At 38.4% G+C, this 23,724-nt stretch overlaps 1 protein-coding gene across 1 annotated transcript in view; it reads left to right on the forward strand.

Moving 5' to 3' along the window:
* The first annotated feature begins 6,713 nt into the window (after positions 1-6,713).
* Positions 6,714-23,724, forward strand: part of TBC1D15 (TBC1 domain family member 15) — a 29,087-nt gene continuing 12,076 nt past the window's right edge. The window contains exons 1-10 of the mRNA XM_060777451.2: positions 6,714-6,858; positions 11,611-11,709; positions 11,918-11,992; positions 13,269-13,407; positions 16,801-17,011; positions 19,677-19,770; positions 21,192-21,389; positions 21,501-21,629; positions 22,755-22,858; positions 23,191-23,285. Coding sequence (XP_060633434.1) covers positions 6,835-6,858; positions 11,611-11,709; positions 11,918-11,992; positions 13,269-13,407; positions 16,801-17,011; positions 19,677-19,770; positions 21,192-21,389; positions 21,501-21,629; positions 22,755-22,858; positions 23,191-23,285 — 1,168 coding nt within the window. The 5' untranslated portion in view covers positions 6,714-6,834. The remainder of the gene's footprint in view (positions 6,859-11,610; positions 11,710-11,917; positions 11,993-13,268; positions 13,408-16,800; positions 17,012-19,676; positions 19,771-21,191; positions 21,390-21,500; positions 21,630-22,754; positions 22,859-23,190; positions 23,286-23,724) is intronic.

The raw sequence follows: 23,724 nt of genomic DNA on the forward strand, positions 1-23,724 counted from the left end.
GATCCAAAACTGATTTAAGAAAGGGGCTTATTTTTGTTCTATGTCTATGACTGCTTTGCAGTGAGGTGGAAGTTGCTTCTTTGGAGGCTTTTAAACAGGCTGAATGGCCATCTGTCAGGTGTACTTTGTGCTTTTCCTACATGGCAGGTAGTTGAACTAGATGGTCCATGCTGTCTCTTCCAGCTCTATGATTCTATATTTATGATAGAGTTGGGCCTGAATCACTGTAGTTTTTGTAAGGGCCATTTTAATGTAATTTCTGAAAACAGGGAAAGAGAAGGACGAAAAGACTAGTGAAACGAATTCAGAGGTAAGCAATCGCTATCCTTTTCCAAAGGTAACATTTACTGATTCACTTGAATATTTAAGTTGCACCTTGCAAATAAACCAGGAAACTTCCTATAGGGAAACATACTAGTTGAAATTTTTGGCTACTTGGTACATGTATACATTCTGGTGAATTGAAAGTATTTCCTTATACAGATCATCTCAACTGTGTTTAAAAAAATAAAGCCTATGTATGATGCAGGCAATAGTGTGGATATAACACAGCTAGAATAGTAGCCTCTTCTTGTATGTGTAGGAGTGTTGATTTCTTGCTGCACAATACTACACTTGAATTTATAGAGATGTATAGGCCATCTCTCTTGTTTTAACAAGACAGAGCTTTAGACCTTTCACCGTATATCAACAATGTTGTTGGTGCATTTGATAACTGACTCAGCAGGTTGGTTTTGTTTTGAACATTCTTGACAAGCATAGAAATTCACTTCCCTGAAACACTGTCCTTCCAGAATTTCTAACCATTGAGTGAAACCTGCAGTTCTAGTATACTTAGTGTGAATAAGTTTCATATAAGCCAGTGGGTTGTTTATAACAATGTCCTTCCCCTCAGCAGAACAAAAACATGGATCAGTTGAAGTTCCCTCACACCTCAAGTAATGTATATGGAATATGCCATATTTCAAACTCCCTATTTATATTATTCTCATTATTAAGAGCAATTGATAATGGAACAGGTGACAGGAAGAACACACAAATGACCATGGGCTTTAGTAAGGTTCTAGTATGAGATCTAAAGAAAGATCTGAAAGATCTTTAGGTTCTGGATCCTCTGGATCCTCTGGAGAACTGCAGGAGAAGGGGAATTCCTGATCTATGCATGTAAGTTTCTTACATCATTTTGAGCACAATGTGGCTTGGTTCTAAGAAGATATCTATAGAATTGCACTGTAAATCTTTCCTTAAGGCATGCTGTTAATCACATTAATCATTACGATTTTCCTAATATTTGACTCTGGAAGATTTAGCTCTTGCAACCTCAAAGTTTGCAAATTGCATGCTCAGCTTGGCTGTTTTACTCCCATTTCCCCTTCCAGGTCTGCACAATATTGTTCTTTTCTAGGCTCAGAAATTGATACGGGATCAGGGATTAAACAGTACAGCAAGATAAAGATCATATTCACGATTCACCGTAGGGAGTCAGATGTCGGGGAGGGGCAGTTTGTAAGTCAACAATTGCATGATGGCAGTAGCTTGTTGGAAGCATGTGCCAGATATGCAACTTCTAGAAACTTAAGCTGCTGCTCTAGAGACAAGGACACAGAGTAGTGGATTTAAATTGCAGGAAAAGAGATTCCACCTAAACGATAGGAAGAACTTCCTGATGATAAGAGCTGTTTGGCAGTGGAATATGCTGCCTCGGAGCATGGAGGAGTCTCCTTCTCTGGAAGCCTTTATGCAGAAACTGGATGTTTATCTGTTGAGAGTGCTTTGATTATATTTTCCTTCATGATGGGATTGGGCTTGAATGGTCCTTGTGGCTTCTTCCAATTCCATGATTTTAAGCCCTGAAAGATGGACATCTTGAGCTGTCCACAGAACTTCCCTGTGATTTGGCACTGTGGTTAGGATTTATTGTGTCCTACCATATACTTGTAGTAATTCTGCTCATCTGCCTCCAAACATCCAGACCAGACTCTACTTTACTTGTGGTTTTAGAGCACCTTGCTAAAGTCCATGGTCATTTGTGTGTTCTTCCTGTCACCTGCTGCACTGCCAATTGTAAGTAATAGAAACAGAGAACAATAAAAGTGAGGATTTTGGAATGCAGTATATTGTGACAAATTGTCCTGCAATCTGGTATTTCCAGTTCTCTTATGAGTTGTACGGTATTTTGAAGATCATCAAAGAAAATAAGAAAACACAATGCATTTACCTGTGGATAATAGATAACAACATGAAGAACATGAAGAACAACCCTTCAAGCAAATGTCACTGTCTTAATGCTAGAACAAATGCACACATACCTATGTACATAATAGCATGTATATAAAATCAGTTGAAACATGCAGTTTTACTAATAGACTGATTACAGAAATTGCTATGGCAGATAATGTTATTGATGTGATACCAATAAGATTGGTGTATTCTGAGGAGAGAATTGAAGAAACCAAAAGAATGAATTTAATACCTCAATGTGTTTGAATATGTACCTTCAAGTCTCACTGGTAAACTTACGGCAATTTCATAGGGGCTTCTTAAGCAAGAAATCCTTAGTGATGATTTTGTCAGTTCCATCATCTGAAAGAAAGTCTACCGCACCAGAGATTCATTGGGGGATTAAACAGAATCTGGTACTTATAGAATGCTTGTACACCTCCAAACAACACTTAACTAAATATTTAGGGTATTTAGGTTATCTTATCACACAGTAAATTAAGGAAAGCCATGATAAAGGTGATTTTTCTCTTGCTGAATTTATTAATGGTTGACATCAGTGCATTCTAACTTTGGCTAATTATTTATTTATTTATTTATTTATACCCCACCACCATCTCTCCAAGGGAATTTGGGGCGGCTTACATGAGGCCAAGCCCAACAATCACAACAAAGCAAATATACAACATAAAACAATACATCAATAAAAAATAATGAAAATAATTAAAAAGTACAAAATAGGCACACAATACAATATAAAACCACAATAATTGATCATGATGGGCAAGGCCAATTGCAAAAATTAAAATGTTTAAAAAACTCTAGGTGATATAAGTAATGTGTGAGGTTCAGGTGGGACAAAACAAGGGTTTAATTGCAGGGGTCCTCAATCGTTTTAAACAGAGGGCCAGATCACAGTCTCTCAAACTGTTGGAGGGCCGGTTTATAATTCGAAAACAAACAAACCAATGAATGAATTCCTATGCACACTGCACATATCTTATTTGTGCAACCTACCCCCCCCCCTTTAAAACAAATCAATAATTAAAATGAAGAACAATTTTAACAAATATAAACTTAGCATTTCAATGGAAAGTGTGGGCCTGCTTTTGGCTGACGAGATAGGATTGTTGTGGTGTGCTTTCAAGTTGTTTCAGACTTAGGTTAATCCTGAGTGAGGGCTGGGTAAATGACCTTGGAGGGCCATATCTGGCCATTGGGCCTTAGTTTAAGGACCCCTGCACTAGAGGGTGAGATAAAGTGCATCTGAGGGCATTTTATGCCGGGTTTGGTCAAGGTCAGGGATTATTTATTCATTGAAAGCAGTTTATGAATCTCTACCATTTTTAAACTTTGAAAGTCTACTGTGAATTTGTATGAACTGTTCAGCATACCCAAACATAACTATAAATACAAATTGTAAATGAGATCTCGTTACATGGCATTGGCCTTAGCCCCTATTAGAGCAAACAGCTTGTTGAACTCTGTTAATAGAGAGTTATAAAAAATGCTTGGGATCAAATGTGTGAGAGGAAAATTATTTACCAAAAAGCCCTGGAGGTTATTTTGTCAAGACTTGGTGAAACTATAGCTGCCTGATATTCATTGGAAGTAAGCAGAGCCATCACTTTCTATGGAAAGCTGGATTTCCATGGAAGGCTGCAGGAAAAGACGCCTAATCATGTGTTCAATAGCACAATACATTTGTATCCAACTCAGCATACACAACTGTAGAAACTTCCTATTAAGACACTGCAAATCAGTCGCAGAAGAAAAAGTACCAGTTTTTTTCAAATCTAAAAGAAACTCCTATTAGTGAAAATTGGGTTGTATGAGCTCGAAAGTGAAAGCTAACAGACCAGAACAAAGCAAGTGGTTGCTAATGAACCTGCATTGTAAAATTTGGGCAGATCTATGAATGTAGCACATTGTTCTACCTTCTTTTAAAGACTGTTTAATGTAGGGACTCTTGGTGCATTGTAATTGAACTGTCTTGATGAATAGAAGGGTGTCTGTGGGTTATCATTTTGGCCTATGTATGTTATGTATGAACCAAACCCAAGTGAATTCTCTGCTCTCTTTGATCTGAGCGATGACAGATGATGAGTCTAAATCCATGCTTCTAAATGAGAATTTGTACACCGGGGCTATTTGGCAGAGCTGTTGTAATCCACTGCCTTTCAAACCCCAAAATGAATATAATGTGCAATATCTGCATGGAGTCACAGTGTAGTTCTTTTAAAAAATTACAAGGGGACAGGAAACACAAAGGACATGAACTTTTTTTTAAACAGCTGTTAACTTTTGCTTTTTTCAGAAAAGTAGTCCATTCACAAATCACAGCTAAATTAAAAATGCACCTTTCTGATTTGTGCCGGTTGAACTGCTGACCTGAAGGTTGCCTGTTAGAATACGCGAGACAGGGTGAGCTCCTGTGTGTCAGCCCTATCTTGCGGGGATATGAGAGAAGCCTCCCAGCAGGATGGTAACACATCTGGCCGTCCTCTGGGCAATGTCTCTGTAGACAGACATGTTTTCAAGTCGCCTCTGACATGATAATTTTTTTTTCATGGGCAATAACTCCAGGGAAGAACAGAAACATTTAAAAGTTCAACTAGGAAGTTTCTGCTTTAATCAGTATGTGTATAAATTGCTAATTAGTCAGATCTCTACATTCACTGGTGTTAGGATCACAGGACCCCTGCAAAGGTGGAAAAACCAAGCTAAAATGGCTTTCTGAAAAAAATATATTTGGGAACGTATCTCTAGGAATATCTCGATCAGGTATGGGCAAGGGCAAACTTCAGCCCTCCAGGTGTTTTGGACTCAACTCCGCAATTCCTAATAGCTTACTGGCGAAAATAACTAGAGGGTGGAAGTTTGCCCATGCCTGGTAATAATGGTCTGGATGATCGTCTGGTCTGACTATCAATAACAAATGGAGTTGAAACTGCAAATATGGAAAGTTAATTGTACTTCGATGAGGAAGGGGGAAAATACAAGGTATTCCAAAAGCTGCTATACTTGGGAAAAATGGGAAGTTGTATCTTAAACTCAAAACGATCTTAACAGATTAGAGAGATGGACCAAAACTAACAAATTGAAGTTCAATGGTGACAAAAGCAAGATACTCCACTGAGACAGAAAAAACGAAATGCAAAGATACAGAATGGGGGATGCCTGACTCGAGAGCAGTATGTATGAAAAAGATCTTGGAGTCCTCATGGACAACAAGTTAAACATGAGCCAACAATGTAATGCGGTGGCAAAAAAAGCCAATGGGATTTTGGCCTGCATCAATAGGAGTATAGTGTAGATCCTGGGAAGTCATGCTACCCCTCTATTCTGCCTTGGTTAGACCACATATGGAATACTGTGTCCAATTCAGGACACCACAATTGAAGAGAGATATTGACAAGCTGGAATGTGTCCAGAGGAGGGCGACCACAAGGATCAAGGGTCTGGAGAACAAGCCCTATAAGGAGTGGCTTAAAGAGCTGGGCATATTTAACCTGCAGAAGAGAAGGCTGGGAGGAGACATGATAGCCATGTATAAATATGTGACAGGAAGTTGTAGGGAGGAGGGAGAAAGCTTGTTTTCTGCTTCCCTGGAGACTAGGACGTGGAACAATGGCTTCAAACTACAAGAAAGGAGATTCCATCTGAACATTAGGAAGAACTTCTTAAACTGTGAGAGCTGTTCAGCAGTGGAACTCTCTGCCCCAGAGTGTGGTGGAGGCTCCTTTGGAAGCTTTTAAACAGAGGCTGGATGGCCATCTGTCAGGGGTGCTTTGAATTCAATATTCCTGCTTCTTGGCAGGGGGTTGGACTGGATGGCCCATGAGATCGAGATCTCTTCCAACTCTATGATTCTATGAAATGTACATTTAGTTACAAAATAGTCATGACAAAATATTCTCTACTTGTATATCTGAACTATACCACATATATTGTATACAACTCACAAATATAAATATATTCAAAATATGAACTATTATATAAAACATGGGTTTGTTCGGTTTTTTTAAATGTAGGGACCCTTTTGGGGCAACCTTTAGACATAGTCAAGGTTCTTGTCACATTGCACAAATACAGCACTATGATTCTCCTTTAATTGATTTTATTGAATGGAATCCTGGGATTGGTAGTTTACGGCGGGGCATTTAGAATGCTCAGTCAGAGCGCTCCACCGCCTCTCCAAACTACAAATCCCAGGATACTTTGGGGTGGAGTGGAGCCATAACATATAAAGGGGAATCAAAGTGTTCCAAACATGTGGGAGCGGATGGGTGAAGCACCGACGAAGCCTTACTGGAGCGGGGAAAGCCGAACTCTCCCTCCACAAGACACAGTCCTTTTCAATACTTCTCTAGGTCCGCGCAACCCGCCTTGCCCTTCGAAACTCTCCCTTGGCTGCATTCGGCAATTTCCGTCCCTTTCCGTTTTTGCCCGCCGCGCAGACTCCGTTTCTCCCTCTCCCGGCACTATTTACAGATACGCATGCGCAAAGCCACGCGAGGCCTAAAAGCCGGGGCGGCGCGGCTTGTGGTTGTTGTCGAAACGGCCCGCGAGCACGTGAGGAGCGCAACGTCATCATAAACACTCGTAGCTAAGATGGCGGCCCCTGCGGGCGGAAAGGTAAGAGAGAAGCGGGGAGGAGGAACTTTGGCCTTCGAGGGCTCGGGGAAAGAAGGAGGCCCTTCCCAGCCTTTCCCTTTGGATGCCTCTTGGGGACGAGGCGAAGTGAGGCGGGGAGGGCTCCGTGTTCCTGACTCAAATGGCAAAGCGTGGGGCCTCTGACCAGCTTGCTGCGTGGACTGAGGGGGCAAGAGGGCCGGCCTTTGACCCACTGAGGCCAAAGCTTACAGCAGACACGGCCAACTTCGGCTCTCTAGGTGTTTTGGACTAACTCCCACCATTCCTAACAGCCTCGGGCCCTTTTCTTTTCGAGGCTGTTAGGAATGGTGGGAGTTGAAGTCCAAAACACCTGGAGGACCGAAGTTTGCCCATGCCTGGCTTAGTGGCTTTTCTCACACATCTTGAACAGCCTTTATCCCAGATGCTTGGAGCCCAGGAGTGGTTTGAAGTTTATATAATAATAATAAAACTTGATTTATACCCTGCTCCATCTCCCCCAGGGCAACTCGGTGCAGCTTACATGAGGCCATGCCCATCAGTACGGTAAACACAATATAACACAAAAGCACAACAAAACCAAAAAATAAAATACATAAAATACAAAACCAATATAATAAACAAAACAGCAATATAAAATCAAACATTAAAAAACAAAGATTACGCTGGCCAGGGCCAAATTCAAAGATAAAAGTAAAACACTGGGAGTTAGGACAATATAAATTATCGGGGAGGAGGATCCGGGGATGAGGAAGAATTTAATTGCACGAACCATGAAACAAAATGCTTCTGAGGTCATTTTATGCAAAGCTTGGTCAGGGAGTATCTTACATTCAATCATTGAAGGCACATTGGAATAACCAGGTTTTTTTTTTTTTTTTGGAAGAAGCATCTTCTAATAGAGTCTGGGAAGCCTTTTGGACCCTCTGCTGATGATTGAGGCCCAGGTCTCCGCCGTTAGCAGAACCGCCTTTTTTCATCTGCGGCAGGCTAGACGGCTGGCCCCTACTTGTCCAGGGATGACCTAGCTACGGTGATCCAGGCTACGGTCATCTCAAGACTGGACTACTGTAACGCTCTCTACATTGGCCTTCCTCTGTCGGTGATCCGGAAGCTCAAGTTGGTACAAAATGCAGCTGCTCAGCTTCTTGCAGGAATTCCGATGAGATGCCACATAACTCCAATCTTACTACAGCTGCATTGGTTACCAATTGAGCACCGGATCACTTTCAAAGTGATGGTACTCACCTTTAAGGCCTTGCATGGTCTGGGGCTGATGTACCTGAGGGACCGCCTCACCCCCTACCAATCCCAGAGATCCCTCCGTTCTGAGGACCAAGACCTATTGGAAATTCCCAGCGTCAAGACCTTGCGTCTAACAGCAACCAGACGCAGAGCCTTTACAGCAGTGGCACCATCAGGGGAGTGGCGGCATATAAGTTTGAATAATAAATAAATAAATAAATAATAGTATAACTAATGGGGATTTTTTTTGCAATTTTCATTAATAGTTTCTCTTTGAGAATGCCACTTCATGCATATGTTCCTAAAACAGTTGACAAGAATTGCTCAGAAAATATTTGCCTTTCTCTGAGGTTGAGAGACAGCAACTTGTCTAAGATCACCCAGTGGATTTCCAAGCTTAATTTGAGCTTTGATTCTGGTCACCAGAGTTGTAGTAACTACTACAGTTACCTAATTTACTGTGTGGTTAGTAAGGTATTAACCAGCAGCCAGCTAATGCATTGTAGGGGTTCACATAGGAGAAGACATGTTGTGATATTGAAACAAAGTAACAGTGCTTTTTGAGGTTGCAGTGAAGTTCCCCATCAAAACAGATGGAATTGTTGATGGATTTGACAGTGATAGAAAGTGAGACAGAGAAATCAAATTAGTGGGTCTGTTCCAGAAAGATTAATCTGACCAGATATTTTTTCTGCTGTTTACTGTTCAGGAATTAGCATACTGTCTCTGAAATGAAAAGCAATCAGTGCTGCTGATGTGGAACCAATAGACTTTTAAATACCATTTTAAAAGCAACATTTTAAGATTTCAAAATGATTGAATACTATTTTAAAAGACATGCTAAGTACTGTCTCATCACAAAGTTTTCATACACTGGCTTCATTTTATGTTTCTGATAAATTGGAGCGTAGTCCAGGGAAGCTTATTACACAATAAATGTGTTAGCTTGCAAGGTGCCACAAAATTAATTGATTTTTCCTGCTGTAGACTAACAGCTACCCATGTGGAAATTATCCTGCAGTGAAGTACAGACAGTCCCTGAGTTACAAACATCTGATTTACAAATGATTTAGTTAAGAGCAGGTGTGAGACAACAGGAAGTGAGAGACATCTACCCCTCGGAAGAGAAATCCACTCTGAAGGAGTTCTCATGGGGAAAAGGTGTTTCCACTGAAGCTTTCTCATCAAGCTTTGTTTCCACAACAAGCCAAATTTTCCAAAATACAATGATCACACGGACAGAAAGTAAGGTGAAATGAACAGGGGCACAGACAGCAAAACAAATACCATGGGTGTTAACCATTTCCCAGGCTATTCAAAGTATATATATAGCCAGAGTTGCACTTAAAAATGGACCTGTTCTGACTTACATACAAATTCAACGTAAGAAGAAACCTACAGAATCTATTTTGTTTGTAACTTGGGGGCTGCCTGTAATGTGTTTTGTTCTACACACTGATTCACATCATTTCATTACTGTACATTTTACTGCTAAAGGGAAGCAAGCAGTGATACTAAGAGTTTGACTTCCACTTTTCTCTATTTGCATAATTTTGTAACATTTCACAAAGTGGCTGTAAACTAACATGTTCCATCTGCTTCATCTTGTTACTTATGCTTACTACTCCTATACTAGCTCTGTTGTTCCTCTTTTTAGACAGAAGTTTCTGGAGTTTTATAAAACTTTACAATGTGACCGAGGTCTTTACTGTTGTCTTGATATTTGAGGACACAAATATATTGACGACCATATTTCACTTTGTTTCTTAGGGTTCAGCTACGCTGTAGAATTAATGTAGTTTGACACCATGTTAATTGCCATGACTTAATGGTATGGAATCCTGGGATTTATGGTTTAGCGATCTTTGCCAGAGAAGGCTACAGACCTTGTAAAACTGCACACTTAGTAATACAATTTTATCACTATAGTTGCACATTACATTATTGTTTTGATTGGATATACCACCACAAGGTTCCTTTCTTGGTCTTTGACCTTCACTCCCAATTGATTGCTTTCAGTTTTTTTCTTTCCCAAATACTTTGTCTCATACTCTGAACAAAAATCAGTCTGCATTTCCTTGATTATCCTTTCTTTCATCCTTCCTTATCCTTTCTTCATTCCTGTTCTATATAGCCTGATTTAGATGTAATACTAAACTGTGATTTATTGTTGAATTCCCATGCAGCATTGATCTCTTGTACTTACTCCCCTTTCTGCTGCAGTGGCAACAAAGATTGAGAACACCTGCTTTTAAATTTACTATAGCTTCATTACAATAAAGCCAGAGGTAACTTGGTGGATTATTAAAAAGCTAGCAATACTCACCACTGTTCTGGTCCTGTTGCGTTTGAATACATTCAAGGAAACCTAACCAGACTTTCTCTGCTTTTGATTATAATGCCAAAATCAAGTTAGTTTAAAAGTGGCTATAACTTTTTCTTTCTTATGTCTACACTGGAAAAGAAAAACCAAATACTTGTTGTAACGTTACTACATATAGGGAGTATGCAGCATTGCAAATGAATTTGAATTGGAACTTGCAGTATTTGTTACCATTGTCTTTGTTAGCTAAGGCTGCTTGTACAACTTCTAGAGAGCTCTGCGATTCTCTGTCCCCATAATAAACCAAGAGAGTTGCAGTAAGCCTCAAGCAGCTTAGGGTGCAGCTACATTGTAGAATTGATGTAGCTTCACATAAGTTTAATCGCCATGGCATAATGCTATAGAATCATGGCAGCTGTAATTTTGCAAGGTATTTAGCCGCAGCTGCAAAAAAATGTTTGGTGTCTCACCAAACTGAATCCCAGCATGCCATAGCATTGAGCCTTGGAATTTAAAGCGGTGTAAAACTATTCTACAGTGAAAATATACCCTTAGAAATTATTTGTTTCTGTCAAATTATTTCCACTTTGTTTTACATCAGAATACAAAACTAGTTATATTTTGTGGTTAGTGGAAATGAACAAATTTTGTAAATTGATACAATTAGGTTTGAACAATATAATAATACCAGTTAATATAAAATTAAAACAGAAATGGAAGGCGATTTGTAAGCCAAAGAACCATATGACTGTGCTTCTTTCTTTCTATGATGAACAATAATTTGGTGTGATATCCAAATGCAGCACATGGCATACTTTTATCTTAGTTTTCCCCTTTATGAACAGATTGGAGCCCAAAATTATTGATGATGCTGTAACAGTTGAATACTCATTGCACCACATCTAGATGCTGGCTCCTAATACATCACTCATTGCAATAGTATAATCTTTATTTTGTCAACAGAACCAGAGTAATCAGTGGGCATAATTTATGATCTGTTATAACAGAAATGTTGCTCTGGTTTGTAACATGATTGTGTTTCGTGCTTCGAGGTGCATATCTTTTCACCACATCTGAAATGCCCAGGTTGGGTTACAGCAATCAGTTCTGTCACCAGAAACGTTTGAATGTAATGAAAGAATGCTTTTTGAAGCAACTTTCCTTAATGTTTTGTATTCTTTTTTTAGGTTGTGTATGAACAAGAAGGCATTTTTATCCACTCATCCAGTGGAAACAATGATGATCAGGATTCTTTACTGTCTGGGATACTGCGAGTCATTGAAAAGGTCTCCAATATCTTAATATTTGTGGTGTCTCTATTAGGCTTACATATTCTGTGTTTCAATTACTGTCTCTTTCTCTATCCCACAGACTGGTAGTGTCTAGCAATAATATTTTTGTTTGTCATTATAAAAGAGTCTGCATTGTGATCATATTTATTCATATCCCACACTATTTGAATGCATTTGAATAATTCTAGAATTTCTGTCATAGGATACTGAAGTGATAGTAGATTGGCGGCCAATGGATGATTCACTAGACTCCTCTACTATTCTGTATGCAAGGAAGGTATGTTAAAATAGCAGTCTTTTGTGGTTATTGCTGAAAAAAGCAACTACTTCTTAAGGCAAAATAATACAGCCCCTGGTTCTGATAAATCATTTATGTCATTACATTGTAATTTACCTTAAAGATCTAACTGTATGGTCTGACTATTTTGTGTTGGAATCCTCAATCTTTGTTCTGTACATGGACAGAATGACATCCTTCTCTGTTCTGATAACTCTCTTGGTATAGGCAAGAGTTCTCAGTCTGAATAACAACAATCAAACCACAAAGTTTAGATTCACAATTTGTTTAACCATCTTTTCTTCAGGAGGGGTCAGATAGAAGTAGTGGAAAAGAAATGTTTGCATATATAGCGCTAACTCATACCTAAAATGAAATCTTTAAAAATTATTATGATCAACTAAATATGAATACATGTAAAGTAGGAAGCTATATATTCATAACATTTTTTTCCAAAAATGTCTCCAAATCTGCCAGATAATGACTGATAATATTTGAAATAGGAGTTGCAGTATGGTTTTTTTTGTACAATGTAAAAGTGAACTCAAGAAGTACAAACATATTCCGGTACAAGCAGTCCTCAGGTTACAAACATCCAACTTACAAAAGACTCACAGTTAAGAACAAGGGCGAGACAACAGGAAATGAGAGAAATCTACCCTCAAGAAGGGAAAATCACTCCTGGAAGAGTTATCATTATTAAATTATCATTATTAAGTTATCATTATTAAATTTCTGAATAATTATTCAGAAATTTCAGTCTTATGTGCATTCCTCTTTATTTAGTTCACTGGATATTGTGTAGAATCCATGAGTAGACCCTGAATAAAGCCATATAAATCTTTCTAGATTGCAAGGTCACTGTGTATCTACTGGGATAAAAACCAGACTTCTTGGCTCAGTTTTTTCCAAATAATCCTGCAACACGATTCACTATAATTTTTGAGAATATGTGTGTACATGTCTTCATTTCACCTGTAGACTTGCAGCAACTACATGACTTTCAAATGGTTTTTTTCCGGCAAGGGATACTCAGAAGTGGTCTTACCCATTCCTTCCTCTGAAAGATCATTATGTATTCTGGTGGTCTTCTATCCAGGATCTAACCACAACTGAATCTGTTTATCTTCCATGATCAAATGGGATTTAGTTCATTTAGGATATTTGTGACTATAAAATGACACATGTGGGGATTCTTCAATAGGATTGCTGTACAATTGGATTCTGAAAAAAATTCTTGTAGCTATGATATATTTTTATTTGGTATCTTATTTAGGATTCCAGTTCAGTTGTTGAATGGGTGCAGACTCCTAAGGAGAAGGCTCCACGAGGGCCAGAACATATGAACAGTTATGAAGCAGAATGGGATATGGTCAACACAGTCTCTTACAAAAAGAAACCACATTCAAATGGAGGTAAATTAATAAAATATTCTAGAAATGCTGTGATTAGCCTGGTACAGTGAATCCTCTGTCTATGTAGTGATATTCTTCAACCGTGCAATAACACAAAAACATGTTGCATTTTCCCACATTTGAAGGTAGTGTCATCTGTCTGCTGAGCAGTCTTGAACTGGAGAAAATATGTGCAAAAGGATGCCTGATTTTAAAAAATATGGCTTTAAAATATTCTGTTGGTAACGAGACAGCTGTATCTCCCCCTCTTAGTAGTATTCTATATATATCCACAAAGCAGTTGTTTATTTTCTTGTTCGGTATTGTATTTTTTTTTGAGGGGGGGGGTGGTATTACTGAAATTGATTACATTATTAGACTTTAGGTGGATCTTGTACACTATACAACTGTTTTACCCTTTAATGCAGTTTGACATCATTTTATCATGATCAATTCTATGGAATTTTGGGATTTGTAATTTGGTAGAATACCAGAACTCTTTGGCAGAGATAAAATTATAACTTTCAGGGTTCCAGGTCATTGAGCCACAGCAGTTAAAGTGGTGTCAAAGTGCATTAATTCTATAGTGTAGAAGCACCTTAAAAGAAAACAAAGAAAGTGAGTTTTTAGAAGACGATTATCCTTTCTCATGTTTAGATTGGCAGGGCAAATCTTCACCGTCACGTTAGTAAATAATTAATTTTTATTAAACATATTTGTTTATGACAAGAAAGGAGTGAAAAGATGTTGTATTGCAGTGGTTCTCAACCTATGGGTCCCCAGAAGTTTTGGCCTTCAACTCCCAGAAATCCTAACAGCTGGTAAACTGTTTGGAATTTCTGGGAGTTGTAGGCCAAAACACCTGGGGACCCACAGGTTGAGAATCACTGTTGTATTGTATGTCAGAGGATGATGCAGTTGTTTGACCACTAGGGGAGAAGTAAGTACTGCCACATAGTTCTAGAGCTTGATCGTAGGTGTTTGAGAGTTTTCTTAGGAAGTCTTGATGAAACAGATAACTTATAATTATACAGGGTTAGTCAAAATGCATAGGCCAATAAGCCATTCAATTGAATGGCTTATTGGCCTATGCATTTTGACTAACCCTGTATAAATATTTGGAAGAAACCATGCACTTTGGTTTCTGTTTTAGCCCTAACCCTATCTTTTCTTTTCCAAAGTGGAAAAGCATGATGTTGGATTCTGTTAGATTCCAAATTAAAATATGGCTTTGTAATTATTATTTATTTATTATTTATTTGTTAACTTTATTTGTACCCCGCTACCATCTCCCCAAGGGACTCGGTGCGGCTTACATGAGGCCGAGCCCAAACACAACAACAAAAGCAATAAAATATCAATACAAGCAATTAAAAAGCATAGACAATAAATACACAACATTATCAAAAAAAAGCAACACATAATTAAAAACAGTGGGAAGGCCAAATGTAGAGTTAAAATTGGAAATAATGCTGGGCCATAAACGAAAGGTGATACTAGTGTTTGTGGAGGGCATACAAGCAGACTCTGGGTAATGTAAAGTGCTTTGGAGGACAAAGTGCTATGGGATGCATTATTCTGGGAAGGCACACTGGAACAGCCACATCTTCAAGCTCCTCCTGAAGACTGCCAGGGTTGGAGCTTGTCTGATGTCTTTAGGGAGTGAGTTCCAGAGTCGAGGGGCCACTACCGAAAAGGCCCTCTCGTCCCCACCAAACGTGCCTGCGATGCTGGTGGGATCGAGAGCAGGGCCTCTCTGGAAGATTGAAGGGATCATGTGGGTTCGTATACAGAGATACGATCACGTAGGTAGGCAGGTCCCAAACCGTTCAGGGTTTTATAGGTAAGAACCTGAACCTTGAATTGAGTCCGGTAGATGAATGGCAGCCAGTGGAGCTCCTTGAACAGGAGGGAGGACCGCTCTCTGTAAGGAGCCCCAGTTAACAAGGTTGGATCATCTGAAATTTCCGGGCCGTTTTCAAGGGCAGCCCCACGTAGAGTGCATTGCAGTAATCCAGTCTAGAGGTGACTGAGGCGTGGACCACCTTGGCCAGATCCGCCTTCCTGAGGTACGGTCGCAGTTGGCGCACGAGTCTTAGTTGTGCAAAGGCCCTCCCGGCCACCACCGACGTCTGAGCCTCAAACGTAGTGAAGAATCCAGGAGGACACCCAAACTGCGGACCTGTGACTTCAGGGGGAGTGCAACCCCGTCTAGCACAGGTTGCCACCCTATACGATTTACTGGTTTACGATCGACCAGGAGGACCTCTGTCTTGTCGGGATTAATCTTCAGCTTGTAATAAAGCCTTTATGACACATTCACATATTTTCTGAACATGTGCATGGTTTTAACTGTTTTAGCCTTTTCTGCTGTTTTGGCTTGCCTATCTGTTTAATGTTTTTTATACTATTTAAATTATTTTAATATTTTAAATTAAATTAAATTGTTATGTTGTTTTAATTGTATACTATTGTGAGATCTTATACTATATTAGCATTTCTCAACCTGGGGGCTGGGACCCCTGGGGGGGGGGGAGGGGTTGAGAGGGGGGTTTCAGCGGAGTCACCAAAGACCATCACAAAATACATATTTCTGATGGTCTTGGGAACCTCTTTCACAGAGAAGGCTGAAGTTCTCTCCGCCTGTCCTCCTCTTCCTTTTTGTAAACAGGCAGTGAATCCTCTCACCAAGAGCCCTCTGCTGTGATTGGTCGGCCTCTCAGCCAAGGGGAGGGTTGTTTCTGAGACTCCAAGTGGGGAGAGGAAAGCAGGTGTGCTTGGTGTCTGGCAGCGTGGCGCACGTGTGTGGGCGAGGGAGAACGTGCAAGGCTGGAGGGAGTTGATCACATTTGGGCATATTGAGTATCCGTGCCAAGTTTGATCCAGGTCCATCATTGTTTGAATCTACGGTGCTCTTGGCTATAGGTGAACTACGACTCCAAAACTCAAGGTCAATGCCCACCAAACCCTTCCAGTATGTTCTTTTGGTCATGATAGTTCTGTGTGTCAAGTTTGGTTGAAGTCCATCATTGGTGGAGTACAGAATGCTCCTTGATTGTAGGTGAAATAAAAATCCCAGCAACTACAACTCCCAAATGACAATATCAATCCCCCTCAAACCCCACCAGTATTCAAATTTGGTCCAGTGAATGAAAATACATCCTGCATATCAGATATTTACATTATGATCCATAACAGTAGCAATTGCAGTTATGAAGTAGCAGCAAAAATAATTTTATGGTTTGGGGTCACCACAAGATGAAGATCTGCATTAAGGGGTCGCGAAATTAGGAAAGTTGAGAAATACCGCAATAGATGGTAGGGTAGATATAGTTAAATATTCAGCAGTGCTTTCTGTGGCATAGTGAAATGAACTCAACAGGCTTAAATACTCTTGTTTTCATCCTGTTTCAGATGCTACCGTTCGTACAAATGGAGAAAGCAATTGGTCCTTCCTGTTTACTTTAACAGATTTAAAATCTATTAAACAAAGCAAAGAAGGAATGGGATGGTCTTATTTAGTGTTCTGTTTAAAGGATGATGTTGTCCTTCCAGCTCTTCACTTCCATCATGGAGATAGCAGTACATTGATTCAGTTGCTTAAAAAATATTTGGTGCTCTATGAGTAAGTATGCTTAGTAAAGATACTAATATTATTTTTAGTATTACTATTGGTGTAGGACATGTACTTGAAATAACTGCTGTGATATTTTAAATACTAAGAATATTTGTTGACATTACAAAGACTCCCAATGTTTTATTATACTACTGCATAATGCTAGGTAATTTACCTACAGTATGGATAGTGAAGGTAAAGAGAAAGAGTCGCTGAAGAACATCCGTACTGATTTAATCAGACCACTATTTGGATATTATCTCATGCTAATAGATAATAGTGGTGTTGGGAGAAAGAAATGCTGAAGTAAGCATACTTTGCTATATATTGTTGTACCCTATTACATAGTTACTGTAGTACGCAAGTAGGAATGCAGAAAAGGGCACTGTGATTGAAGTATATTTTCCCGCAAAAGCTATAGTTAGCAAGAAATCTGATGGGAAATGCAGAGGAAGCATTGGTCTCGCAATCCAGCCAAATGGCAGTTCACCATTGAGAGTGTGGAATAAAAGTAATTAAATTTCTGTAAATAAAATATATTTACTGGAAAAAAGCAATTAAGCAAGGTGGTGGAAGGTGTAACTCCCACAAGAAGCTACTTTTTGTATTTGTGTTTACAATCTAGAATCTGGAATAATTTTTGGTCCAAAACTAGGCCCTGTTGCCTTGTGGGTTTTCCAGATCTGTCTCGCTCTTTTTCTTGGTTTTATACCTAATCTTACTTTAGTTCAAAACTTGTTTCAAAAATAGGCAACTTGGTTTCAAAAAATAAAAGTTATTTGTTTCACTTGAAGACACTAAGATTACAGTACTGTAAAGATGGGAAACATTTCATTTTCCAGATACCAAGAGTTCCAATGCAGGTTATTCCCAGTAGGTTATTCAGGAGAACGGGATGATGTGTGTTCTCCAACCTTGTAGTTCTACTTCACCAAGGGCCTGACATTCATGTTGAGGAAGGAGATGCATTTGTTTGCGTCTTGTGTTTAGTTTGTGGTTGTGTCGGTCATTTTACACTGCTTATAAAATCAGGCATTCTCTAATTAGTATTCAGTTTGTCAGAAAGTAATAGCATTTGTTTAGTTGCTAGTACCAATATACCTTGTTTAATAAAGAAGATGTGTTTCTGGGTATGGCTTCTTTAACACAGATAGATTCCTATACTACAAAAAAGAGAACATCTCCATATGTTTCTATCATTTTTTAAAATTTAGAACTAACCATGTATGTGCAATATGAAGCAAACAGGTAAGGTAGGCCTTGTAAACATGTTGATGCCTCTAGAGATCAATGGAAAGCCTCTTCTAAAATGTGTTCAGGGATTTTTTTTTCAGTTTGGTAGCTGGATGTATAAATCTATACTTCTTAAACATGCTGGTGTGGTTGTTAATGCCAATTTATTTGCTTTCACTTTTTTCCTCTGTTTTGTTGCTCAGACATACTGTGAAATATTTTCTGGAGATTATCTATTTGCCTTGATTGTTTTAGGCAATTTCCCACAGCTGTAATAGAATTAGCCTGAGTTTGTTACAATGTTTACTGCTAGAATATTGCTGCAGCCTGACATAGAAAGACTGTTTCTCTCGCAGCTCATCTTTCCAATCCTCCAAATACTGATGCTGCTAAAAAAGATCCAGTTAGGTAGAAGACAAAGAGGAAAAAGGGTAGCTGTATAGTCGGAATGGACTTTGTAAAAAGGAGCATTTTTGTCAGAGGTGTGGTCAACTCATATGTTTATTCTGTGTTAATAGTTTGAAGAAGATGAGAGGTTAAACATTTTTTTTCTTAAATTAATTATTCTGGGAAACTAAAATTTGCCTAATGATGCTGAACAACAAGATAACAACATTGTAAATAACCAATCTGAGTACGTTATGGATCACGTCACTCATGAATATTGTCAAAGGCATGTTTAATTAAAATAGAAGTATCCTAAAATATTTTTTGTTTCTGATGGGTTAGCTAAGCATGACACGACACATTCTTTGTTTCCTGTGTGGCATTAGCAAGCCCAGTTTTGGTTTATTAACAGCAATGTCATCAGGACTGATTATACAACCTCTTCTGACAACAATCTCTTGTTGAATTTCATATCCTCTGGCACAGATACTGCATCCTATTTTGCCAGCATTGAAAGTGATAGCATTTATTAAAAGTCTTATCTAAGGCTTTAATAACGAAGTAGATGGTAGGTATATTTCAGGTGACTGTGAATAAAATAAATAGTTTCAGAAACCAAGAAAGAGTGAGTTTATCCAGCAAGTTTCTTGAAAGGTTTCTAGAGGTGCCAGTCAAATACTTTCTAACTGGTTTGTATGTACATGGTGGGCCCTCAGGTTCCACGTAGTTAGGATCCATGTCGTTAGCTGACCCCATATCGTCATTCTCCATATAATTAAATATGGTGACATAAATGTGGGTACACTGAAGCATATGCTTCCATCATTCCTTTTTAATAACATGGACCATGATCGCCTGTGTTTTTTTGTATCTTTGCAAGATCCCTGAACGAAACCCCCACAGATACAGTGGGGCCATGGTATACATACATCCTCTCAAAGTATTATACCCAAGTTATTTCAGTATTTTTTCCCCAAATTTAATGGTTGCGCTGTTATATTGCCTAGAATAGGAAGGATGTAAGAGGAAAATTGATTGTTCTTCATATCCTCAGATCTCCACAGGATAAAAGGATTCTTGTGAACTGCCAGAGTATTCCACAGTCCTTTGAAAATATTTTGGATGAACCAACGTATGGTTTAATACAGGTCTGTTTGATTTTGTATTTGTAATACTAATTTTTACATTCAGGATATTAAAAGGCTAATTTTAGAAAGCAATCACATTTCTTTCTTTGAATATACTTTTCATTCAGGTACTTTACAAAAAGAACATGAAACAAAACAAGCTATATATATACATGCATGACAATATGCATTCTTGAACATAACATTTGCAAAACTAACAATGCATACATCTCTGTTGTGATTAAACATAAATCTAAAATACAAATATATACACACAAATAATTTTACAAGAGTATTTCCAGATTTGTATTTCAGCTTTGTTGGCAGATGCTTCTTGTTGTAGAGGGACATTGTAGTCAGAAAAAAAATCCCCTTTTTGTGCAGGGGGCGGGATTTCAGAAGGCTTTAGAAACCTCATGATTTCCTTTCGTGATTACAACTTTACAATTTGTGGAGACTGTGATTTTGCTGGATAAAGGCAAAAAGTACATCTGTTGATTTTAGCAGCTCCCATCAGTTTCCAGGTTGCCCATACTTTCTGTAGAGAATAATAGAGTTTCAGTGTTTTCACATTCATCTTCACTACATTCTGTGTAGATATGAGGGCAGATATTTTATTTTATTTTATTTACTACATTTATAAGCCACCCTTCTCACCCTGAAGGGGACTCAGAGCGGCTTACAAGTTATAATTGTTTCTGATTTGTGCGCTATTTTCTTTGGACTTCATTCTGGTCTTTATTTTATACAATAAAGACACAAGGAATTGTTCAATAGGTGTTGCTATGGCTGGGCAGCCGGGCTGTTGAAGTACTCTCCCTGTGAGGCTGTGGGGCCATGGAGTCGCCCTGCCCAGGAGTTGTAAGGCTGCAGGGCTGAAGAAGTGTTGCTATAGCCGGCAGTGGGCAGTTAGGCTGTTGAAGTACTGTTGCCGTGAGGCTGTGGGGGCCGTGGAGGCGCCCTGCCCAGGAAGGGCTGAAGAGGTGTTGCTATTTTTTATTATGTTATGTTATGTTATGCTAAAAGAGATTTGACTATTTTTATTTCCTGTCAAACCAGACTTCTGTGGGCTAGATCCTCAAGCAGAGTCTATTCTGAGTGATGGATCTGGTTTCACATGAGCCATTGAAACCATTCAGAGGAGTTAAAGAGTAGTGAATTTAGGAAAACATTTCCTCCCAACGGAGTTCAAATGAGGTGCACTAACCTCAAAATGTTCTTTTCTTTCGTTTCCATCCTCTTTTGATGATGAAGGCTCTTACCTTGTCTAATGGAATTGTATTTGCTAATTTCCTGGAGCCTTTTGGACACAATGTACATTGTTTACTTTGAGGGATTATTGTTTACTATCAAAGCCAATGCAACAAATACTATTAAAATATTTTAAGTTTTTTGAAACTTACCAAAAATGTTATTAAAATTTTCTTCCATGATGTTTTCAGAAACTCAAGAAGGACCCCTATACAGCAACCATGGGGGGATTCTCCAAAGTGACCCACTTTATATTTGATAGTTTACGAGGAAATGACTCTTCATCTCAACAGAGGCCTTCATCAGAAATGGCAGACTTTATTAGTGATGCTATTCCAGGCCTAAAAATAAATCAACAAGAGGAACCAGGATTCGAAGTCATTACACGAGTAAGTGTTGCTTTTTAAATTCTAGAAAGTTTAGAAAATGTGTTATTTATTGAAATTAATTCCAAATGAGTTCCATGAAAATGTTGTAACATTTTTTCATACATATTTTAGATTGATTTAGGAAAGCGACCTGAAATTCTCAGAAGGCATCCAGTGACAGTTGAAGAATGGACTAAGAACATGGATTCTGAAGGAAGAGTCATAAATGTTGACTCTATGAAGCAATTGATATTCAGAGGGGTAATATTTTATGAATTCTCTTGGAATTTGTGCTTGATTCCTTATTGTCAGGATTATGGCTAACTGACAGTACTTAGAAAGACTGGACAGCACTCCAGAACTTGGGATGAAATAATACTCATGTAAGTAGAAGTACCACCAGTTAATATGAACCACTGAAATTCTCTTCTTAGGTTGCTAATTCTTCCCTTGATCTCCTGCATCATGCTTCATGTTCTGAAAATCATTTTTTGTGTCAGGAAGTGCATTGAGATTGCAGAGATTGGCAGAGTTATAAAAATAACTGTCCTTTGCGGTGAAAAGTGTACAGAAATATGTGTAGCATATTAAATAATTAAACTCTACTTAATCTTTGATAGGGAAATTAATCATGTGCGAAGTTTAATACAAGGTTTAAGTCAAACCCAACCATGCTTCCTCTCTCATATCTGTTTGTAGAAAGAGCCACTTTGTGGAGAAAAAATGTAATAAAGCATGATACATATGGGCAAAGTAAAAATAACAAAAATTCCAGAAAATAGCTTAGATATTTGCATTCTATATATGGCTATAGGAAAAAGGTACATATGACTACTTTTGCCACTTTCTGAATTTTTGTTGTAATATGGAAGAGTAGCCTTTCTATATAGCAGCTCTGATTTATTCCAAACAATATCTTCTGGTTCATTTTCAAAACTGCCGCTCTGAAATAATGTCATTAAATGTTGTAATACTTAAATCAAATACTTCAGCTAAATTAGAAAATAAAAATCATTTCCAGAAGACTGGTAGTCTAAATATTGATAAAACAAGATATGATAGAGCACTGTGTGAATGCTAGAAGTGAAATAATATGGAAAACACATACACGAGGCCTGAAACTATGTAGGTAAGATAACCCAGATAAAAGCCTTTATCTTAATTAGTATTCTAAAAAGAGATTGAAGAGGTCTGACAGCAGAAAAAACACTGTCATTACTTCCCCACACCTCTGTGTGTAGTTCAAGAACAGAAAATAGAGAAAAAAATCACCAATAGGTGACAAAAAACCTACTATAGAAGCATTTTATTCATTTCATCTTGAAGTTGTTATAACATATGAAGTGCCTGATATTTCCTTCATTCTTTTTTATTTCTTTTCCTTAGGGACTTTGCCATGCTTTGAGGAAGGAAGTGTGGAAATTTCTTTTGGGCTATTATCCTTGGCATAGTACAAAGGAAGAGAGAATACATATACAGAAAAGAAAAACGTAAGCATCTGTTAACAACTTGTAAAATGTGGCTATTGGTTGTGATATGCAGTATGCTTCATACATTCATATGACTGCAGTTAGATTGTTTTATTATACTTTAGTAGACCAGTGGAGGCTAAAGACAAAGAGTGCATCACAGTTGTGTCCCCAGGAGGGATATCTTCGCTGCCACCACTTAAATACACATGATACAACACAAACTTAAGTCTCTTATTATAATTAATATCAAGCACCAATGTACAAATATTCTATATAAAATAGCATTTTTGCTGCTACATTTTTTCCAATTGGTGACACTTTTATCATGCCTTCTCATATTTTTCCCCTAGGGATGAATATTTCAGAATGAAGCTTCAATGGAAATCTGTTAGTGAAGAGCAAGAAAAAAGAAATTTTAGACTGAGAGACTACAGAAGCCTTATTGGTAAATTTAAGAAGCACAGAATGCTGGATACTCATTGGTGATAAACTTTCAGAAGTTCAAAATTTGGATGACGTTATTGGTGCCTGGATGACAGATAGGAATCATGCAACCCTCCAGTAACCCTAGTTTTCCAAATGCTGTGGCTTGTATAGTTTGTATAGTTTCCACCACTGATCTGGACCAACATACAATAAAACATTTTGCCAGAAATAGTTGCTGAAATTAAATCCTGGCCTATTTGACCCACCCTAAGTTTTTTTCCTCACGGATATTTTCATAGGGAATTTAGGAATTTGATAAATTAATGAAGAATTGAGCCTTTAATGGTTTACTTGTCAGGCTGGCATATCTGGAATTAGACGTATTAGAGGATGCATATTTATATATGAAAGGTGTAGTTGCATCATGTTGGCAGACTTTCTGTGTGCAGCTGGTTGTC

The sequence above is a fragment of the Anolis sagrei genome, chromosome 5, assembly GCF_037176765.1.
Source record: "Anolis sagrei isolate rAnoSag1 chromosome 5, rAnoSag1.mat, whole genome shotgun sequence".
NCBI classification, from domain to species: Eukaryota; Metazoa; Chordata; class Lepidosauria; order Squamata; family Dactyloidae; genus Anolis; species Anolis sagrei.